The sequence below is a fragment of the Thermobia domestica genome, chromosome 8, assembly GCF_964235325.1.
Source record: "Thermobia domestica chromosome 8, izTheDome1.hap1.1, whole genome shotgun sequence".
In the NCBI taxonomy this organism is placed as follows: domain Eukaryota; kingdom Metazoa; phylum Arthropoda; class Insecta; order Zygentoma; family Lepismatidae; genus Thermobia; species Thermobia domestica.
The window spans coordinates 149,982,058-150,004,350 of NC_137461.1; the positions used below are offsets into that span (position 1 = coordinate 149,982,058).

Genomic DNA, 22,293 nt, shown 5'->3' on the forward strand with positions numbered 1-22,293 from the left:
AGAGCAAGAATGAGCTGCTGATTAAGAGTGTCAACGCTAGAGGAGGATCTAGAAGTAAAAACTGGGGGACAGCCAGAACCAGACTATGATAAGTATATCATGAGTTTATTATAAACTTTCAAAAATATATAAATAATAGCTTAAATTATTTTAGCTATTACTTTCAGTGGCGAATTTACGCACGCGGGGAAGGGGCTGGCTTCTCCAAAATTTCTAGGATTTCTATAGAAAACGAATCAAATGTTACTCATAACCTTCAAGCCCGTCATTTTGTATCATTATTTGTACATTATATATATATATATATATATATATAACTATGCGTTTGAATTTTGCTATGTGTGTCAAGGGCCTTTTCTGCCTGGATACGCAGTAGCGATTTCTTAAAAAATGCATTGCCGGCCGCCATCTTACAAAACACCAGACTAAATTAATTAAAAAAATAAAAAGATTATGTTTAGGTAAGTAAATAATGATATTATATTCGCTAAGTGCTTATTAGAATTTTAATTTATGACTTGAAATCTATTTGGGATTTTACGGGGTCCGCGACGTGTTGGCGAAGGTATGAAGGGGTCCTCAAAGAAAATTTATTGAGAACCACTGGTCTAAACTATAAGGAAGATCTTGTTATTCATTTATTGATAACATTTTGTAGATGCTTTCTCATTTACTATCTAGAGTTTTGATGTTTTTCACTCTGTTTAAGTTATCCCCCCCCCTATTTTTAAGTGAGCATAGCTAAGATTATACACAAGTCATTTTCAACTGAATGAACTGTGCGTTACAATTTGCTTTTTTTTTTATGTGGAATTCCCTTTCGCTACATTACCCTGGACTATTACTACTTAAAAGAAAAAAAAAAGAATATTATTCAAATATTTGGTCTACCTTTGTTTTACTTAAATATAAGGGAGAATTTTTTTCGACTAGTTCATTTTCACCTCTTCAAGTACGTATACAGTACTGTTTTTCCTTAACTTCACATTACGAAAAGTTCTATTAAACTAAAATACAACAGAAGTTCAAATTGTGTTTTCTTTTCTAAAATACAAAATTATTCGAGAATTTAAATGCCATGTTTATATTTTGAAATTGTATTTGTATACGAAAAGGTATTATTAATCATATTATGTATACCAAAATGCTCTCGGAGAATACGGTATTCTCTCTATATTTAAATATATATTAATTTGTAATATAAGTTTAGATTAAATAAAATTTAAGGAGGCAATTCCTTTAACAACAAATATTCTATCAGAGATTTTGGCAACGGAAGTAGGGCAATTTTGTCCGTAATGTTTGTTCCACCGTGTGCAACAGATATGTGAAATCTTACAACGGTTCTGCACAGTCTTTTCAGTGGCGGCGGACTCGTTAGCTCTCTTGAAAGCCACTTCACAAATTCAGGGTCATTGAGCCAATCAAAAGGAAAATTTTCGTCCGATAACCACTTCCAAGGCTTAAGTTTGGCACCCGCGTACACCAAATACCTAAAAAGATCCTTGTCCAAATTTTTCATAGTCCAGTGAAGCGCATTTCGATCACAATGATCTGTTATGTTTGGATTTATTCCACTTTCCACTAAAACAATTGCCATTTCACGTCTTCCGGAGAAACCTAAATATTTAGTAGCCAAGTACAAAGGACACTCATTCCATGTTTCGGCAACATTTACACATGCACCACTTTGTAAGAGAAGAGACAAGAATTTCGATCGTCTCTCTTTGACAGCTGTCCATAAAGCAGTTTGTCCGTAAAAATCTTTCGCGTTTAAATTTGCTCCACTACGAAGCAAGAAATCGAAGATACTCGTGTAGCCTAGCCGACAGGCGCTGACAAGTGGCGGTTCCAAGCGATCGTTATGATCTCGACTCGGTTTGTTTACGTCTGCTCCACATTGGACAAGAACCCGCACTCCCTCCACATAATTTTGATACACTGCCTGAGATAGTGCCGTTGTTCCCCGCATGATGGCGTTCGGGTCTACTCCAGCACGACACAACTCTTCGATCAGGGGAAGGTTACGGAATTTCACAGCTTGATGCAAATCTGCTGGATTAGGCATCACACATTTCACTAACGAACAACACTATTTAGGAGTAAAGACTGTCATAAATTATTAACACTGAAAACACATTCACTGGTGTATAAAATAGAAGAAGATAATGTTCAATGGCAAACACAGACAAAACGCGAAACTCCTCTCCCAAAAAGCACATACACAGAAGTGGGCTAATTTTATAACAACGCGTGCGCGTCGGCGCCGTGAATACACAGGAGTTAGGTACGCTGCTTACGTGAACTAGACAGAGATGAAAGATTAAAGAATTGGATTAACAAATCAAAATTGTATCTTTTCACATTCTTCAGTGATGTTCGTGACAAACCCATCACTTTAACGCAAGAAATTTAATATAAAAGAAAAATTGTATTTGATGTCAGAACCTTTTTACAGTTATTATTATTATTATTATTATTATTATTATTATTATTATTATTATTATTATTATTATTATTATTATTATTATTATTATTATTATTATACTTATGGCACCGTAGTGGTATTTTAAAGTTCTAATACGTATAATACAAATCTAGGTAAATTCTGGGCCGTCGCGCAGGTTTTAAGCGCCCGGGGCGAGAATTCCCAGGCGCCCCCCCCCCAGTGTGTTATGAAAAACAACCAGAGTAAATATGGAATGTAAGATCATAAGGTAAGATAAAACAAGTTGGTATTATGTAAATTGTTCAAAATGCGAATGGCATTTGTAATCAAAACATACAAGTTAATGAAAACACGTTTTTTTGAATTATTGAAATCGAGTGCTATTCTTGTATATTTAGAACTTAATACACGCCAACATAGTAATAGCATAGAGTACACAAATAACGATACAAATATTAAATTCTGAAATTAAAAAAAAAAAAAAAAACTTCTAACAGAGGGCTGGAGAGAGTTTCAGTAGAATAATTCTAGACGATGTTTGATATTACTGGTAATTTCCAAGAACAATACTCTATCAGGACTCCCTCCAGGATCTAATCTTGATGCTCTGTTGTTTGTTCTTATTATTAATGATGTTCCTCTGTGTATTGAAACTTTTCTAAGATCTCAAATTATACTCCAAAGTAAGTTCAATTAATGACTGCGTGAAACCAACAGGATCTACAGGAAGTTCAAATATGGTGTGATAAGAATAAATTAGTCCTGAATGTGTCCAAATGTAAATCTGTATCTTTGACGAGGAAAGAAAATCCAATTAACTTTACCTATGCAATAATAGCACTTCCTTGTCTACCCCAAATACTATCAGAGATCAAGGAGTTACATTTCATAGCAAATTAACCTTTGTTCAACACATTGACGCAATAACGTGTAGTACACATAGAAATCTATGTTTAATTTATAGGATAGGACAGAATTTCTACAAAGAGTCAGCATTTATAAGGTTATATTTTTCGTATGTGAGGTCAAAATTAGAACACTGTTGTACTGTTTGGACACCAAATATCAATAAATATGCTGATGCAATAGAAAATATAGTTTAAATTATTAAAAATGCTTCATACAACAAAACAAGTTTCAACCCAAAGTATGTCCCTATGAAGACTTAGTAACGAATTTTAGTTTTCAAACGTTAGAAAAAAGGAGATGGGTGTTTGATCTGTTGTTCTTACACAAATTATTAAACGGTAAAATTGACTGTTCAAAATTAGTTTCATAAGTATTATTACGTATCCCAATAGGTAAGACTAGAAGAGCAAGCACTAGGTCATTCTATTGTAAAAAAGTAAGAACTAACATGTCACATAGGCTTAAGCCTCCTCTGTGGAGAATTGTGCTTTGTATAACGAAATGATTAAATTTCACGTAGTAAATGTATTTATTGTGCTGCCAAAATGTCTTGAGCCATGGCAAAAATCCGAACTAAAGCTCACACCCACGCGTTGAGCCAATAAGTCTCGGATCAGACGTGCAGAGAAAACTCTGTTGCGGACCCGCGCGAGCCGGAAATATATTGGTTCTTATCATCCATGCCACACGTGCAGACTTTCCCGCACGACTCTGCTGCGGACCCGCAGCGGGCAAAAATTGAGTTGCGGGGACTGTTGGCTCGCAGCGAGTCCGCACAGGTGTAGCGGGTCGGCAAACCATTGCTGGCATGAGTCAAGCCACACGTGCACTTTCCCGCACCCACAGAAATGGAAAACGAAGAACTGAATGAAGAACTATTCATTAACGAAATACAAAAATATCACGAGATATGGAATTTAAAGTGCGAAATGTATAGAGATAGAAATAGGAAACGGGATGCATGGAATAAGGTGCGTGAAACCTTGTGAGAAAATTATTGAAAAAAAAAACAGAAAAAAAACAGCATTTGTATGTATTATTATTACTTTTCAATGTAAAAATCTAATATTCATGTAGTATTTGCATTTGATTTTCGTGTAGCGTCCCTTTCCAGCAGCGAGGCTATGAATACTTTTTTGTGATAGCAATAGACAACAAATACGCTTGGAGAACAAGCCTTTATTGTTAATGCAATTTCTTTGAAAAGATTTCTTGTCACTCACTCCGGAATGAACCGACTGTTTATAACGTACGTTGCATTATACTTTAGGTCGAGGTCACGTATTATATAGCCTCTGTACTCAAAAGGGACGCTGAAGTCCAAAACAACCATCAACATAATAGCAGAACAGAAAAGAAAGAAAAAAATCATCGTTGTTCGGCTGACAATTGTTGTCTTTATTTGTTAATGCACTATTTAAAAAAATAGAGTTAACACGAAAATTGTTAAACATGTGGTTAAAAAATGAAAAGCATGCTCGAGATGTAACAGAAATATTTTTGTTTCTCGTACAATTGATAATATTGTGCACGTCGTTGCTATTCTAGAGATAACAACTGAATGTTTTCTTACATAAAGAACAACTTAAACAAAGTCATCTTGCCATGGAACTCTACCTATGTCACTTACAAAATAATCAGCCCATCTGTTTCTGCTTCCGTTTGCTGCATTGCCTGCTTGTGGTGTGCTACACGTATTGGGGATTTCCTCAAAACCTTCTATTGTTAAATGTCACAATTATAAAAATGTTTCCTTTTTCTCACCTTAGAAATGGATTATTCGGAAACAGTAAATCCATTATTTTTATTTAAGAGTTTACATTAAGAATTTCACATCTCCAATCTAAGCGATTCCTCATATTGAACACTTTCTCAATATATAACGGGAAATGTCACTACTATAGGAACGAAATGAAATCCTTGAGTTTTACGTCGCACGCTTACACCGGGTGGGCTAAAGAAAATAATAATGATGATGATAAATGAATTAAATAGTGGAATGAATAAAGTGGGAGGAAACGGGAGAACCTCGAGAAAACTCACGCACACGGTGCTTCTCGCACCACAAAGCCCACTTGACGCAAGCAGGGATCGAACCAGAGGTGAACACTATCACTGAGCCACCGGACCCCACTACTATAGAAATCCCCTATCTGCCCTTCAAGAGAAAATTTTTAAAGACGCTGAAACCCGTGCTCCATTATTATTATTATGAGTTTACATGCCGAATTTTACATCTCTAACTGAAGTGAATCCTCACATTCGGTAATTTGTGAATAAATAAAGGGAAATTTTACTATTATTGAAACGCCCCCTCTTGAGTGGCTAAACTAGAGGTCTGAAATGGCTAAATTAGAGGACTGAGTGTCGTTGACATTGAACAACATTTTATTCCTTGTCTACACCAGCAAAATATCCAAAGTAATTTGTTCTCTTCTCTAGGATGAGGCCCCTATGCACGGGGTAGCCAGGGAGAGCTCAGCTGCACTTGCAAACCATCTTCAGCTCACCTGAATCTTTCATTTGCTTGATCAGTTAAAAAGAAAAGAAAAGAAAGGCAATCAAAAATATAAGATCAATTCAAGTTAGGCCTCAAATAATCTTTTCGTCTTCCTTGCCCCACCCTCATCCTATCTTGTTGTTCTGGCTATAGGTTTTGTTGGCATGATTAGTATATGTTGTACCTTAGTGAAAAGAAGGTACGTAAATGTTCTTATACCCAAAATATGTGGTTTCTTTTGTTCCAGACACACATTAATATGTAAAAAAACAAATTATGTATTGAAACAGTTCTTTGAAATTCTCAACGTTCTCAGCGTTAATCGTATAATAGACAGTATATCTCATAATTTTCCGTAGAGATTGACGATGTAATGCATGTGCGTGTCGCAGAATTTGGATAAACACCACTTCTACAATTAATCTGTCTTTGCTCTCTTGGTAGTAAATTTGAACATTGTAGAGTGATTATCTAACCCGGCCTAGGTTTTCCTGTCGGAAACGAACAGGAGTAGTGCTGTCTAAATATTAAATTTTGCAGCAAACTTGACTAAATTGCAACGGGAACTTTAATCTCTAAACTATCGTGATCGCTGATGAAACATGAGCTGTTAATTGTTGATCAAGTGCCTGAGTTCGGTGTAGAAGACACACAGATCCCCAACTCAAGAAATTTCGCCTCCAGAAGTCCTCCATCAAGAGGATGCTCATTATGGTTTTGAGGCCGCGGGTATAGGTCTCATCGTTGTAACGTCCACCTCCGTCTAGCATTCTCAGCTCGAATTCAAATCGAGAGTTTTTAGAAATGAGATGCTAATAATACCAAAAATAATTGAAATAATAAAAACTGTCAATCCGAGCTCATTTGGAGAAGGCCAGGCAGATGGGACTTGCAAATAAGCTCTCTCTCTCAACTCGCTTCGTCAAAATGGCTAACACATGATCCAATATTCCTAAACACATTAATTAAATCAGGAGAAATATCATAAGCATATAAAGTAAACACAAAACTTTAATTTTCAATAACAATTTTTATTCAAACAAAACAGGGGTTGTGTACGCATGCTATTACGTTAGAATAACGCATACACACGATATAAATAACAAAAGATAACAATAGTTACGATAATGACGCAAGAGCTACGCTGTTCAAATAATTCAAATATTATATAAAAATCCTATAATAGTAATATATCAAATCTAACAGCTATACTTTATTTTAAGACGTCGTTATAAGCAACTTTCATCTGTTTCTTCAAATATTTTAAAATTAATTTCAAAAATATAAGATGAATCAATCAAAAATATAAGACTACTTGGTGTTAATTATAGTTGTTTGCTCCGGATAAGATTTTAGAGTTTAATTGTGCGCAAGTGACGTCACAGTAAGATGCCTAAAATGTATATATATCGGAAGTTTGGTTGTGAACTCAATTTCAGGTTGGTGTTAGGTATTATTTTAGATAAATACGCTATACAAATAGTGTTCACTTTTCTAATGGGATCTTCCGTTCTACAATGGTGGTTGTATAACATAGACATATCGTATCAATCTATTCTTCCGCTACAGATTCATAATTTTAATTTATATGCAATTTTTGAAGTAGTCTCGAAAACAGCTGTTCACTAACTCTGTTATACTGCCTTCACTGAGAAGAACACTGTATTTACATTACCAAATATCAATGTAGAATCATTTACCCTTTATTTTGTAAGTTGATTACATTTCCTTAGATTAAATTACAAAATTTGATAGGCTATTTTTTTTTTTTACAAATTTACAGTAAATTTATAAGAAAATATATTTTTATTTATAAAAATGTAATTCTACGCTATTTCATACTAGTAATTTTACTTTATAGGGGTAAATTGATTTCCATAGAAGATTGGCAACCAGAAAGCCACCGTTGTTTCTAAATTTACCTATGAAATTTATTACAGTGTTAACGATCTTAGCTAACTACGTTAGTGCTACTGGGCAATGTGACCGAGACATTGACTGTGAACATAACACTTTAGAAGGACGGTTTTGTACCTAGTCAGTCTAAATATGATGTATTTTTATATTTTCAGTTACAATGAACGTGGAAATTGATAGAATGGCCTGATTGTATCCATCTTGGTCATATCCCTCTCCGCTGGTTGACGGAAGCATTTTTAATTCACGTGGTCTCGGCTTTGATTCTGGATGGGAGAAAATTAAACGTGTTACGGTGATTCAGAATTCACGTTAAACTTTAGGTTCATGTCTCATATAGCCTCCGTGCTCAGAGGTGAAACTAAACTACAACAATCAAATTTCTTATTCATACTTAGACTATCTTCGGTTAAAAATTATATTCATTATAATGCATTTGTGTAGATTAGTGCTTTAAAAATACGAGACAATATTGTTATGAATAGCTATAGCACTACATTTTTAACAACAGTCATTACAAAACAGCTAACACAGAATTATTGACTCACTTCAGAAGTAGGGCAATGAAACACTATTAAGCTTGTTTGCAATTTTTGTAAATGAAGACGTAAGAAACAATGTATGCTATGGTCAGCATTCTTTGGTAAAACATTTAATAGTACTGTATGTGTTTGTGGTTCGATGTATGAAGTACAACAGAAGGTAGAGAGCTGATGTTGCAATAAAAAAAAGGTCTTCATAGAAAAATTTTAAATGAGAGGTGAATATGTGCCAATGGAGAGTAATTTCTAGATTTCCATTGAGACTATGAGGAATAGTTTTGTCGAGAGTATGGATCAACTATCTGTAAGTTATCACTATTTGTTACAGTCTGATTAAGCTTGATGTTATGTTCCTTATTCTACAGTTCACTTTTGGGTGATGTGTTTATTACAAGATGACTAAACTGAACCAACGTTACTTAAAATGATACTTCGAATTCAGAGAGTTTATACTAACTACTTTATTCAGATAATCCGATTTCAATTACAACTGGATTATAACGAAAGACTGTTTCCATTCTTTGTTCAGTGTTCAATGTTCCTTTCCAACACTGAAGCTATGCGAAATGTGACGTACAGCTGACGTAGGTCATCAACTACATACATGGTGATAACATGTTTAGCCTATACAAATTCGGCAAGGGAGTACTCGGGTTGTCTTACCGAGGTCCACGTCTCATGTAGCCTCGGTGTTGAAAAGGACGCTAAATTCCAACCAAGTCAAAACCAATTAACTACGTATTGCCTAGGTCTTCATATAGTAATCAAACATATATCGAACCAAAGGCGAGAACTTGCGTGCTAATCACTCAATATGACAAACTAAATAAATATACAGGGTGTTAATGAACTATCGACAAACTGTAAGAGACGATTCCTCACAACAAACTAAGGGGAGAAGTTCATATGGAGCTATAGGGGAAAATGCATATTTTCAGAGCTAGGGTTCTCCAAAATTGAGGAAAAGCTCAGTTTCAACACGCGTCATTTCGGATTCGAGAAACTGTGGAGCAGCAGTAACGGAAGCATATTGGCGTAACGGAAGCCATACATTCAGTAAAAAAAAAAAATGCATATTTCATCAATGTGCATTTGTTGTGCACTCAGATATGCTCTCATTTCAAGATGGGTTCAAAGTGCACAAGGTAGATCTTGACTATAATGGACAAGGAATAACATTATTGCCAAGGTAGGTCTTGATAATAATTTCAAGAAGTCGAAAGTTTTACGATCTGACAGCTCCAAAGTTTCTCGTGTTCGGTATAACGTGTGCTGTGATGCATTTTATCACGATATATTTGATTTTTTTTCAGGTATAAGTTTGAAGCAAAACATTGCTGCACGTGTAATTCCGAACACGATGGACAGTGGTGCTGGCGTCCCTAACACTTCCAAATTCCCACAGAAGCATTCCATGTTCACTGTTGATTTTTTGCTTACTTTGGTCTCATCTTAAAATCCGAACAATATCTGAGAATTTTGTTGAGAGGATGTGTGGAAATTATACCCTGTATGGTATCCTTACACACCCATTGTTCATTGATGAAAAATCTATCTTTGAATTGCTATGTATGATTTCCTTTCCGCTGATATGAACCAGTAGTTCATAGTTTCTCGAATTCAATATAATGTGTGTTTAAATTCAGCTTTTTGGACAACCTTCGTAATGAAACTACGCATCTTTCCACCCGGTCCTTATTAACTTTTTCTCTTATTTTGATGTGAGGAATCACTTCTTATAGTTTGTCAATATTGTTTATTAATACCTTGTATATACGTCTAGAGTATTTATCCATTTACCGTCATGTTTTAATCTATTCATGCGTATAATAAACAGGAAAAATTTCTAATAACTCAAACCAAACTTCTACGAGGGTTATTCCAAAAGTATTTCTTCTGTAACCATTTGTCATTCTTTAAGTTTACTGCTTGTGCATCACATACAAGGATCCTTTATATGGTCATTTAGATCAACCCGTTCTCATATGTACAGCTTTATTATCAATCTTTTAAAGCTGCAGCTGCGTTTGGTATTCACCAAAGGCAACGTGCTGTGATTGAATTCCTGACTCGTGAAAATGAGACAGTGGGAAATATTCACAAGGGGCTGAAAATAATGTATGAAGATGGCGCTGTCGATCGCAGTATCGTCGGTTGACGGACACGCAGATTATTTGGCGCATGCTAACTTCCACGTTTTGCTATGTAGCCGCAGATCACTGTATAAACTATCGGCGCTTATAAACGGTTGCAACTGTGAAATTCTGAATAACATAGCTATGACTGACTGTGAGAGGCACGTAACTGTGAAAGGAATCTCGCTTTACCTGGTCATTGTCTAAACAAGTGTACGCAGAATACTGAATCAGTTGTGATTTAAAAAATCCTTTGAAAGTTGAATGCTTAGAAAGCTCACAGATGAAGAATATAAGGAAAGACGAGAAACAATACGAACCTCGAATTCTTGGCAGGGTACGAGTTTACTTCTTCACGGATATAGCATCAAATGATGCCACATATTTATCGGGAAAATAATCCGAATTTTTTTCACGCAGAAGAGTGCGAACTGAAGGTAAGTAAAAATAATATTCTGAAGCACTTGTTTCTACACCTTCAGTTTTCACTCATCTTCGTAAATAAAAAAAAAAAAAAAAAAAAACGGATTGTTTTCCCGATAAATATGTGGCATCATTTGTCGATATATCCGTGAAGAGGTTAAGTGAACTGATGTTTCTTTCAATAATCATGATGGGAAATGAACTATAGTTACACCATTTTGAATCTGTCTTTGAAAAGCTCAAAGACTCCCTTTATCGGATCGAGTTTGCATATGATGAATCTCTTCTGGCGTCCACTGAAAGGTGACAGAGACCTATTTAAGATGGCGTAAGACAGTACAAAGTGATGGAGATTGTGTCGAAAACTGAAACTGTGTCACTGAAGCATGCATGGATACACTGAAAATTTAAAACATATAATATAAAACATGAATTTAAAGAAAATACGGGGCATTATTTTTGCTGTGATCGAAGTACATTGAACAAAATTCTGGCTCTTTCGTGACTAGATGTGAAACAAGTGTGAAAACATCATGTGAAACTGCATTATTATTATTATTATTATTATTATTAATAATAATAATAATAATAATAATAATAATAATAATCATAATAATAATAATAATAATAATAATAATATACATTTTTAGACTACCAGCATTTCCAGCATGAAACTCTAATAATTGTTTCAGCTGCTTTTGTTCAAAATATACTCATTTAAAATATCTTCAAGAAATAATAATTGTCAGCAAGAAAAATATGCAATTGCATGCTCATTCACGTCCTTCAACATATATGAAGTGTACGTGCTAACTACTTGTAGACTATCTAAGCATTTTGTTTACCTCTGCTTCTTGGAAGCGTATCGTGTCTGTAGAATCACTTCCGGTTCACAATATTTTACCCTGAATATATATAAATATGGAAGAACAAACGAAATTCACAGAGTCGTAAACAACCGTCTTTCATATTATTATTATTACTATTATTATTATTATTATTATTATTATTATTATTATTATTATTATTATTTGCTCTAAGAATGGCCTTTAATCGCTATTTAAACAGTATTTTTTACGTGTTCATTGTACCCAATGAGTTGATTTAGAACTTTGATTTGTATAACTTAGCATACCATAATATTCCCCACGCTTATATAGCAAGTCGAGGTATACCTCCGTGCCAAGTTTAGTTCAGATCGGATCAGTTTGGCTGATGTTCTTTTTTTCTTCGACAATGTGACCCAAAATTTAACTGCCCATAACTCACAAATTAAAAGGCCTGGACATCGTAATATTTCAGACCCTTGTACATCAGGTAAATTTCTACCACCATGATTGCCATTATTGTGGCCGCGGTGGCTCAGTAGTAGATCGTTCACCTCTGCTGCACGTGACTCTTGGTTCGATGCCAACTCGCGCCGTGAGCTTTGTGGTGGACAAACACCGTGAGAGTGGGTTTTAGCGGGGTTCTCCAGTTTCCTGCCACTTTCTTCAATCCACAATTTCACTCGTTTCCCATCATCACCATCTTCTTTATCCTAGCAGGTATAACCGTGAGATGTGTTCGGTGTTTGATTATATTTTCGAAAATATACGTAAATCAAAATTTGACCACCCATACCACTGGAACCGAAAGTCTACACATAACATAATATTGCAAATCTTTATAATTTAAGGTGTATTACCGTACCAAGTCTCATTCTCATCGGATGACTTCCGTTTAATTTGTGCCCTACAGAGTGTCCTTAAATTTTCAAATGAACAACGAATTCTATCACCGGCCATGCGAGTTTGTGGTAGACAACGTCACGTGCGTATGGTTTCCGAGATTAACCCGATTCTTTCCATATTTTCATTCTACTAATTCTTGGATAATTATTAACTGTCATTAATAGTAGCTACGTTTTCTTTAATATAAATGGGAGTTTCCTCGTGGCTAAGCGGTTGGTGTACTTGCCTTTGGCATGGGAGATCCAGATTCGATTCCCAGAGCGAGCTCAGGTGGTTCGGATTGCACGTTAAGCTGTAAGTTCACGTCTCATATAACCTCGATGATGAAAGTGGCTCTAAACTCAAAATCAAACCAAAGTCACATTTAACTTAAATAATGTATAAATGGGGCGTAGAACTAGAAATTTAATTTCATTTTCAGTTAGCTATGGAAGAGCTCATACTGATATTTTACTTCAGGGGGAGGCCAACTGTCATCGAAATATAGTAATGACTAATTACTATATACGGAAGGTGAACAAATTTAAATACTCAGATATGGTGGTAACTAATGAGAACAAAGTCAGTAAGAATATATAAAGAACATTAATATCTGGTTGAAAACGTTAGTTAGTAATACTCTCGGTGCTCTAGACCGACATTAGTCTGGCCTCATCTCGACAACTCAAGACGCGACAGACATTTATATAGTGAGACGAGACGAGACGGGATTTTCTATATCCGAGACGAGACTGAGACCGAGACGTGACTTACTTCAGTCTCTAAAATTTCGGTCTCGTCTCGAATATTGATAGCTATTAAAATTGCCTTTACTCAAAATTTGTTTCGTCGCTGTGTTAGATAATATAGAAACTGTTGACTGATGTATATACAATGACATATTTATGGGTGGCTATCGGTCTCAAGCTCCTCCCGAAAAAATATTGTGATCATTCTTTCGCATTGCACGTACAACACAAATGTTTCTTACTCGTTCTTCAAGCCTCTCTCAAGCAAAATCCAGTGCTGATATATACAGCCTCCTCTCTATCTATCTATCTATCTATCTATCTATCTATCTATCTATCTATCTATCTATATCTATATCTACGAAGTACTTTGAAATATTTTCACCAATATGAACCAGGGGTCGCAAATTAATAGTTTCTGAGTAATTTGCGCATATGTGTTTTCTTTGAAATTTCCCGGCTAACGAGAGGTGGGCGAGAAAGTTTCACCCTGACGCACTTCCACGTATCATAGAGCGATGAAATTTTACATTTGTAATCCCGCATACCTATGTATGTCATGTAGTAATGTACAGCTCGAACTCTGCACCATTGCTGTGTTATAGGTCCAAAATTAAGATGTAATGGTGCAAAATCCATTACTGACCCAGTGATTTATTCAGAATTTTGAACTTAGGGGGTGTTCAAAAACATTCTTGCATTAAGATCTTTTTCTTTTTTAACAAATTTTAAAATTCGTTGATGAAACAAACGATTGCATTAGATTTCCTTCCTCAGCCAGAGCCAATTGGCGTCGACTTTCTCATGCTTGCTGTGACGCCGAGATGAAATCGTTGGAGATCGATTGATCAAACGTTGTAGTGACGATCATAGCAATGTAAAGGTTGATTTCCATTCAATCTTGCGTTGCGTGCTTTGCTTGAAAGTTTATTTTGTCGAAAGTAAGTTGTTTTATTCTATTGGCAATTAAAAACAAGAATTCAAAATCTTTTAAAAGCCAAAATACCAAGATTTTTAATGGTGTCTTTCCGTTCTGCCTAAAGGCCGCCAGTACTTTGTAGAAAATATTTTTAATTATATCTTTAGGCAAAACGGAAATTCCCGTTCTGCCTAATCTTTCGAGACGAGGAATTCTGTCCAGGGGGATTTCTTCAACAGAGGTTATCTTTAGTAATTGTACCAGGTTCTGTAAGAAGAATAACTATTAAGAAGTTCTATCATAAACTTTTAGATGTTATTCTACTTGTTCTTCTCGGAAAAATGACTAGATACAGTTCTGTTATTAAGTGCTATTCACATTTATTTCAGTAAAAATAAATGTGATTTTCTTTAAAAGAAAAAAAAGCTATCTGCAGAGAAATGGAAAATTGGTTGACGCAATTGCAAGAAAGCAGCTTGACATTGTAGCAGAAACGAATATAAAACAAACTTTCTTCGGCCTAATATCAAGTCATTTCACAGCAAGATTTTTCAGTTTTTCAGTAGTTCACCTCCAACATGCTAAGGTTCGCAGTCAGGGGAGACTTTAGGATTTTAATTTTGGGTAGGCCCGCTCCCTCGCGCATGGATACACATACACATTTGCTTGATTAATGACAACAGGAAATTACTTTTACAGTTGTGCTTGATGCTGTTTATTAAATAATTATTTACCATTAATATAAAAAGTGGAAAATATATTTACTCTTTATTGTATCTTTTAGTGTTTATATGTTTCTCAAAACTTTGGTGCCTACCCGGCCTACTCGCTGAAACCGCCACTGCTCGCAGTACGTAAAATGTGCCACAATCCACATCCTCAAGACATGTTTGGCCATATATTAAGCAAACAATACAAAAGAATGCGTAAGACGGCCCTTATCAACGATTATCTGACATCTTGATTTGATTGAAACTACAAAAAGCATACAAGTATTTCAATATTGATATTCATATTGATAGTTTGTATTGCTGCTATTTACATTGACAATATACGAGGGCTATCCAGAAAGTAGATTACGTTTTCGTCTGTGTCCGCTAGGGGCGGGGCTAGCGCGGCCATCTTGGGGTCAGAGCGTTGCGCAGCTCAGTCGGCATCTAGCCGTGCTAGTGAGAGGTTCGTGCTGTGCTCCGTTAAGATACTGTGACGGTTTGAAATGTCTGCGTTAATTGAAAATCCCGCGAGCTGCGAGGTGCGTGCAGTAATAAGGTTTCTGACAGCAAAAAACTGTAAACCGATAGAAATCTATCGGCAGCTGTGTGAAGTGTATGGGGACAACATTATCACTGAAGGTGGAGTGCGACAGTGGGTCATAAGATTTAAAAATGGCCGAACCAATGTTCACGACGAAGATCGAAGTGGGAGACCCAGCAAAGTGACTGCCGAACTTGTCGAAAAAGTCGATGTTAAAGTCCGTGAAAATCGAAAGTTCACAATAACGGAACTTTCTTTGAGTTTTCCACAAATTTCGCGAAGTTTGTTGCACGAAATCATCAGCGAAAAGCTTGGTTACCACAAGTTTTGTGCAAGATGGATTCCAAAAATCTTGACAGAGGACCACAAAAATCAGCGAATGGCTGCAGCGTTGCACTTTTTGGACGCCTACAATAAGGATGGTGACTCTTTACTCGATCGCATCGTTACTGGTGACGAAACATGGGTGAAACACGTGAACTGTGAAACGAAATTGCAATCAATGCAGTGAGGGCACACAGGTTCTCCCCAAAAACCCAAGAAATGCATGCAAACAATGTCGGCAAGGAAGATGATGGCGACTGTTTTTTGGGACAGAAAAGGTGTGATTTTGGTGGACTTCCTGGAAAGAGGCACTACAATAAACGCTCAAAGGTATTGCCAAACTCTGCAAAACCTCAGAAGAGCAATTCAAAACAAGCGCAGAGGAATGTTGAGCTCTAAGATCTTGTTGATTCACGACAAGGCCGGCCCCACACGGCAAATGTCACGCGTGAAGTTCTTGAATCTTTTCAGTGGGAGTTGTTTCCTCATCCGCCGTACAGTCCCGACCTGGCACCGAGCGACTTCCACCTATTCCCAGCAATGAAGAAGTGGCTGGCTATGCAGCGTTTTGATGACGACGAACAGCTGCAAGAAGAGGTAACGAAGTGGTTGAAGTCGCAGGCGGCCGAATTTTTCGACGAAGGAATTTCCAAGCTCGTACATCGCTACGATAAATGCCTTAATTTGAATGGTGACTATGTCGAAAAGTAGTATTTGTGTGTGGCTTTCATCTGTATATAATAAAATTTGTTTCCTATACTTTGTTGATTTTTTATTCCAAAACGCAATCTACTTTCTGGATAGCCCTCGTAAATATGAAAATAGAAGTATATATGATACTATTGCATATAGTATAGAATTATGTATATAAGACAAATTTAGTTGATAAGGTGATGCCGAAAAAGGAGTTGTGATGTAGAACACTAACATTCTTTCTTAAGAATCGCCTTATGCATCCTCTAGCATTGTTTACTTAATATATGGCCAAACATGTCTTGAGGATGTAAACTGTGGCACCTTTTACTTAACTGCGACTCTTAGCATGTTAGAGATGAGGTCAATCCATCTGAAGTGCTCCAAAGATAAGGAAAATGGTTGCTTGACTATCTCCGAAAACTATAAAACTTTCAGTGTGATGAACCTTGGGTATGAGAAGGTCAAATACATCATCCACATTGTATGTACGAGTGTTCCTGAATGGCGGCCATCTTTGTTGTCGGTAGAGTACCATTTTTTGCATTTGTAAGCGTTTGTGGAAACAACAGTTCCTCAGGACGTACGAATCAGACAAACTCCAAACAAAAACGAATGTTTAGAGGAGAGACTGGTACACAGAGAACATATACTCTTGCTTCTAATAAATATGCAGGGTTGCAGACCAATACATGAGATCACTAGAAAAAGTACAGAAAATTACACTTTTAAAGAGGCTGTAATTTGGAATAGTATTAAATGGGGGGTTCACAAGTTTTGTGTTGAATACTGTTGCATGTAAAGAATCTGTGTAAAAATCCACAGCTATGATACTACTGGCACCATAGATTTATGGGAGTCCGAAAGTTGAAGTTTGTGATTTTGATGCCATGTTTGGAACGTAATATCTCAGGAGGGCAAAGTCCTAAAAATCGCTGGTTACGCCAGAAAGAAATTCTGTATGTGAATAAACTATTGCAAAGAAAATCATGATTGATATTACATGAAGAAAAAATGTGAGGACATGGTAAAAACGCGAAGAAACACGCGCGTGACGATGGTTGTAGTACGGAAAAATTTAAATGTTTTGATATGTTTCATGCTAGATCTCTAAAACTACGCATGGTTCAGCAATTAGGCCCGCTTTTGTTTGTGTTCAGTTGTGCAAAAGCTTGCGACTGGCGTTTGTTCCATCTTTTTAGCTCCATGGTCATGCCACGTCTATATGATAAGGGGGTTAGTTTCCCCTTGCACCCACGACACCCCTTGTTGAACTGGACCGGAGCATTAAGGCATTTAATGTATCAGCAAGAGGTATCATTGAAATCCAATCACAGTTACGGAAGTTAATGTGTTCACAAGGTTGCGTTACACCTATCTATCCTGCTACAAATTGCATATTTGTGGAAAATATTTTAAATGATTGTTGTTTCTCTTCTCTTCTATAGCATTGCAGCTAGTGATGTGAGGTGGAAAATTTTCCGCTATATTTCTCCGGAAAATTTTCCGTTCTAAAAAAAATAGTAATCAAGCAACAATTCCTCAGCAATCTAAAAGTTGGTTGATTTCATGTATAGAAATGTTAAAGAGTGAAGGATCTTTTAAAGAATCTGAAAATTTTCATGGCTCAGACAATTTTCAGTACTGTGTAGGAACAAGTTAAACAATTTTTCATGAATCGAAATATTTTCTGTCTTACATGGAAAAATTGAAGAACTTTTTATGAGTCGGAAAATTTTCATCATTTTGAAGCAAAAAGTAAAACAACTTTTTGTGAATCGAAAAGTTTCATTGCTCTGTAGAAACAAGTGAAAGGCATTTTCATATATCGGAAAATTTTCATCACCATGTATAAACAAATGAAAAAAAAAAAAAAAAACTTTTCATAAGCCGGACAATTTTGGGTATTATGTATACTGTATAGTGATGTTAGGTGGAAAATTTTCCACTATATTTAACTGCATATAGAGCTACAAAATTAAATTTCTGTAGAGAAAAATTAGTCAGCAACAAATTATAATTTTCCAATTAGCTTTCGGGAACCAGAAAATTTTCTAATATTTCAAGTTGGAAAGTAAAAATTTATACACTGTTTCTTTCTCTCTATTCCTCTGCGAGCTCCTTCGTTGCTAAGCGGTTAGCATATGCGCCTTTGGCATGGAAGACCTGGCTTCGATTCCGAGCGGAAGCTCATGTAGTTCGGGTTTCACGGCAATCAGTTGGTACCGTCTTATATAGCCTCGCTGCTGAAAGGGACGTTAAACTCAAAATCAACTCAATTTATCTCCTCTCTCTCTCTCTCACTGTGTGTGTGTGTGTGTGTGTGTGTGTGTATGCAAAGTGCAGAGAACATACATCTAATTCGTAGAGTACAAATATCCCATTCTATTATTTAAAATTTCAATTTATTAAAAGTCATGAATATTTTGCGATTCATAAAAACATACTCCACTTATTCCTACATCGTTGTTTAGCCGTAAAATTTATTGGTAATAAATATTGTCTTAAAAAGTTTCATGAAGTGAAAATCTAACGATTATTCTTTTCAGGAATGTTTCAAAAACTTCAATGCGTTCTTCCCTCAGAATTCACCTTTGATCTTACAATATTAGATTTCGTCAGTTTGATACGCATAAGTCGGTTTTCTCATAACTTTACTACTTTTATAGATTTACATACTGCAACATGTAAAAAAAGGTAGATATAATATAGAGTACCTACTGTAAATTTTTGACTACCCAAAGTTCGAGTTTAAGCAACTCATGAAAGCAAATACTGGCCATTTTCTGGAAATAAACATTTATTTAATCATATATTCATTCAGAAGTGAAAGTGAAATATAAGTAATAAGCAAGCTCATTTGTGTAGTTCTTCTTCCAATAAAATAATAAAAGAAACATAAAAAGCTGCACTATTAGTGCTGCGTTCTAAAAGCAAAAAGTAACTTCATTTTAATTTACAAAATAAAAGAACTCCTTTCTTATATATATATATATATATATATATATATATATATATATATATATATATATATATATATATATATATATATATATGTGTGTGTGTGTGTGTGTGTGTGTGGTGTAAAGGTTGTTTACAACACAGGAAGGTGATTCTACAGATGAAAAGAAGCAAAAATGTCTATGTAACACAATGTCCATCTCGGTCTCCTAACCGAGTTACGGACGTCCAAAAGGGTGGGAAAATGAACTTTGAAGGCTAATTCTGGCAAAACGACAAGAGATAGAAGGGCGGTGTTAGGCGGCCCACATAGACTCTCAACATGGACTATCCAAAGATACTAAGATTAGATGTGTACACTTTACACACACCCTCTCACCTCACTTTGCTCTCATTAGCGCGGCATGCTTTGCATCCTTTGGGAATCCCTTGCGCTCGCCTTGTACACATGTAATCTTAGTATTTTTGGCTAGTCCATGTTGAGAGTATGTGTGGGCCGCCTAACACCGCCCTTCTCTCTCTTGTCGTTTTGCCAGAATTAGCCTTCAAAGTTCATTTTCCCACCCTTTTGGACGTCCGTAACTCGGTTAGGAGGCTGAGATGGACATTGTGTTACATAGATATTTTTACTTGTTTTCATCTGTAGAATCACCTCCCTGTGTTGTAAAGAACCTTTCTTTACACCCTGTATATATATATTACAACGATAATGTTGTATATAGTATTTGCAATCTGTGCCAGCTTATAAAAAGGGGATCAGAGGCGAATTATTTAAGCAGTATTGTGTATAAAGAAAAGAAAGACACACAGAGATATCGAGAGATTATTTTGTAATCGTTAACTAGAAAAAGGGGTGTTGCTATGGAAACGTAGTAAGTAAGTGTGTATGTATGTAGACATCTTGTTAAATATGCAAAAAGTGGATTATGTACGCTTCTCATGGTTGAATATTAAAAATCAGCTAAGAAAGTGATAAAACGTATGAGTTATTTTGAAGATTACTAAAATTGAATTTACAAACCACCTTCTATATAGATATAGATATAGATATATATATAGATATAGATATAGAAATATATAGATATATATATAGATATAGATATATATGAACTTGTTCTATCAAATTGTCATTATTTCTAATACATTTTTATACATAATAATGGTAGTTTTATAATGCAAATATCTGCACTAAGAAGTTGATTATACAAAATTTCAATATCGAAATTATGATTTACGAGTGTTAAACACAATAAAATCATTTTTCTGATTTTCTGTTCCAAAAATAATCTTCATAAGGAACTTTTATGTAGTTATTTCATTACATAGGCAGACCTATACGTGAAGAAATAGTGGAATTTTCTGTTTCTGAAATTGATAAATTCACAAATGTTTCTTTTCAATTTCTTGTTATATTTTAAATATTGGAATGGGATATTTTGTTCTCTACGAACTTGCTGTATATTTCCTGCATTTTACACACACACACACACACACACACACACACACAGAGAGAGAGAGAGAGAGAGAGAGAAAGAGAGAAACACTGTATATTTTTACTTCCCAACTTGAAATATTACAAAATTTTCTGGTTTCCGAAAGCTAATTGGGAAATTATAATTTGTTGCTGTCTAACTTTCCCCTACAGAAATTGAATTTTATAGCTGAATGTGCAGGTAAATATAGTGAAAAATTTTCCTCCAAACATCACTATACATAATATCCGGAATTGTCCGGATTATGAAAAAATTCACTTGTTTCTACGTCGTGATGAAAATTTTCCGATTCATGAAAATCCTTTCACTTGTTTCTACATAGTACTGAAAATTGTCTGAGCCATGAAAATTTTCAGATTCTTTAAACGATCTTTCACTTTTTAACATTTCTATACATGAATTCAATCAATTTTATGAATACTGAGGAATTGTAACTTGATCACTGATATTTGTTAAGAACGGAAAATTTTCCGGAAAAATATAGAAAATTTTCCACCTCACATCACGGCTAAACAACGATGTAGGAATAAGTGGAGTATGTTTCTACGAACCAAAAAATTTTCCGTTTCAAAATTTTGCGGAAAACTTTCATCACTGATTACAGCAATAGCTTTTAGTAGCTATAATTACAAGTTCTCGCAATTACACGATTTAAATAGTGTTGAAAACTTCAGTAATGTTTATCATATCTCCGCAACGGTTTGAGATATCAAACTGCTGTAAACGGCAAAATAATTTACACATCCATTACAAATCATACAAGTAACTAGATATGATACTTATCTCAGAATTTTTTTTCGAAATAAATGCTTTAAAAAAAATTAAAATTTTCAACCCCTGGTCACTAAATTACTTTCGATGTGCATTATTCCGTGCATCTCCGTTATGCCGTATTTGCGTTAGAGGCTTCAACTTTGGAAGTTTGTGATACTATAACATCCTTAGATTGCAACACTGAATAACAAAAGTGGTATTTTAAGTTTACGTTTCACAGGTTAATTTGAAATATGTAATAATCTGACGTAGTGTCATTTAAAAAATATATCTTGATATTTGGTTGGCAACACTGTTGCTTGAGTCTTTCTGTTTAATACATACGAAGATGTCCCGATTCTTATATTTGTTTCGTGCAAAGTTTCACTTTTCTCTCTCTTTTGCTTTGTCCGTTATAGCGGATGGTCATAATAAATTGTTCACTCTGTAGACGTGGCAATTATCATGGAGCTAAAAAGATGAAACAAACGTCACTCGCAAACTTATTCACAACGGAACACAAACACAAACGGACTTAGTTGCTGAACTATGCATAGTTT

General features: G+C 35.4%; 1 protein-coding gene across 1 annotated transcript; it reads right to left on the reverse strand.

Moving 5' to 3' along the window:
- Positions 1 to 1,222: 1,222 nt before the first annotated feature.
- Positions 1,223 to 2,068, reverse strand: LOC145692342 (ankyrin repeat domain-containing protein 22-like). Its single transcript, XM_081767639.1, has one exon. It carries the CDS (start codon positions 2,066 to 2,068, stop codon positions 1,223 to 1,225), a length of 846 nt encoding a protein of 281 aa, XP_081623765.1.
- Positions 2,069 to 22,293: the final 20,225 nt, after the last annotated feature.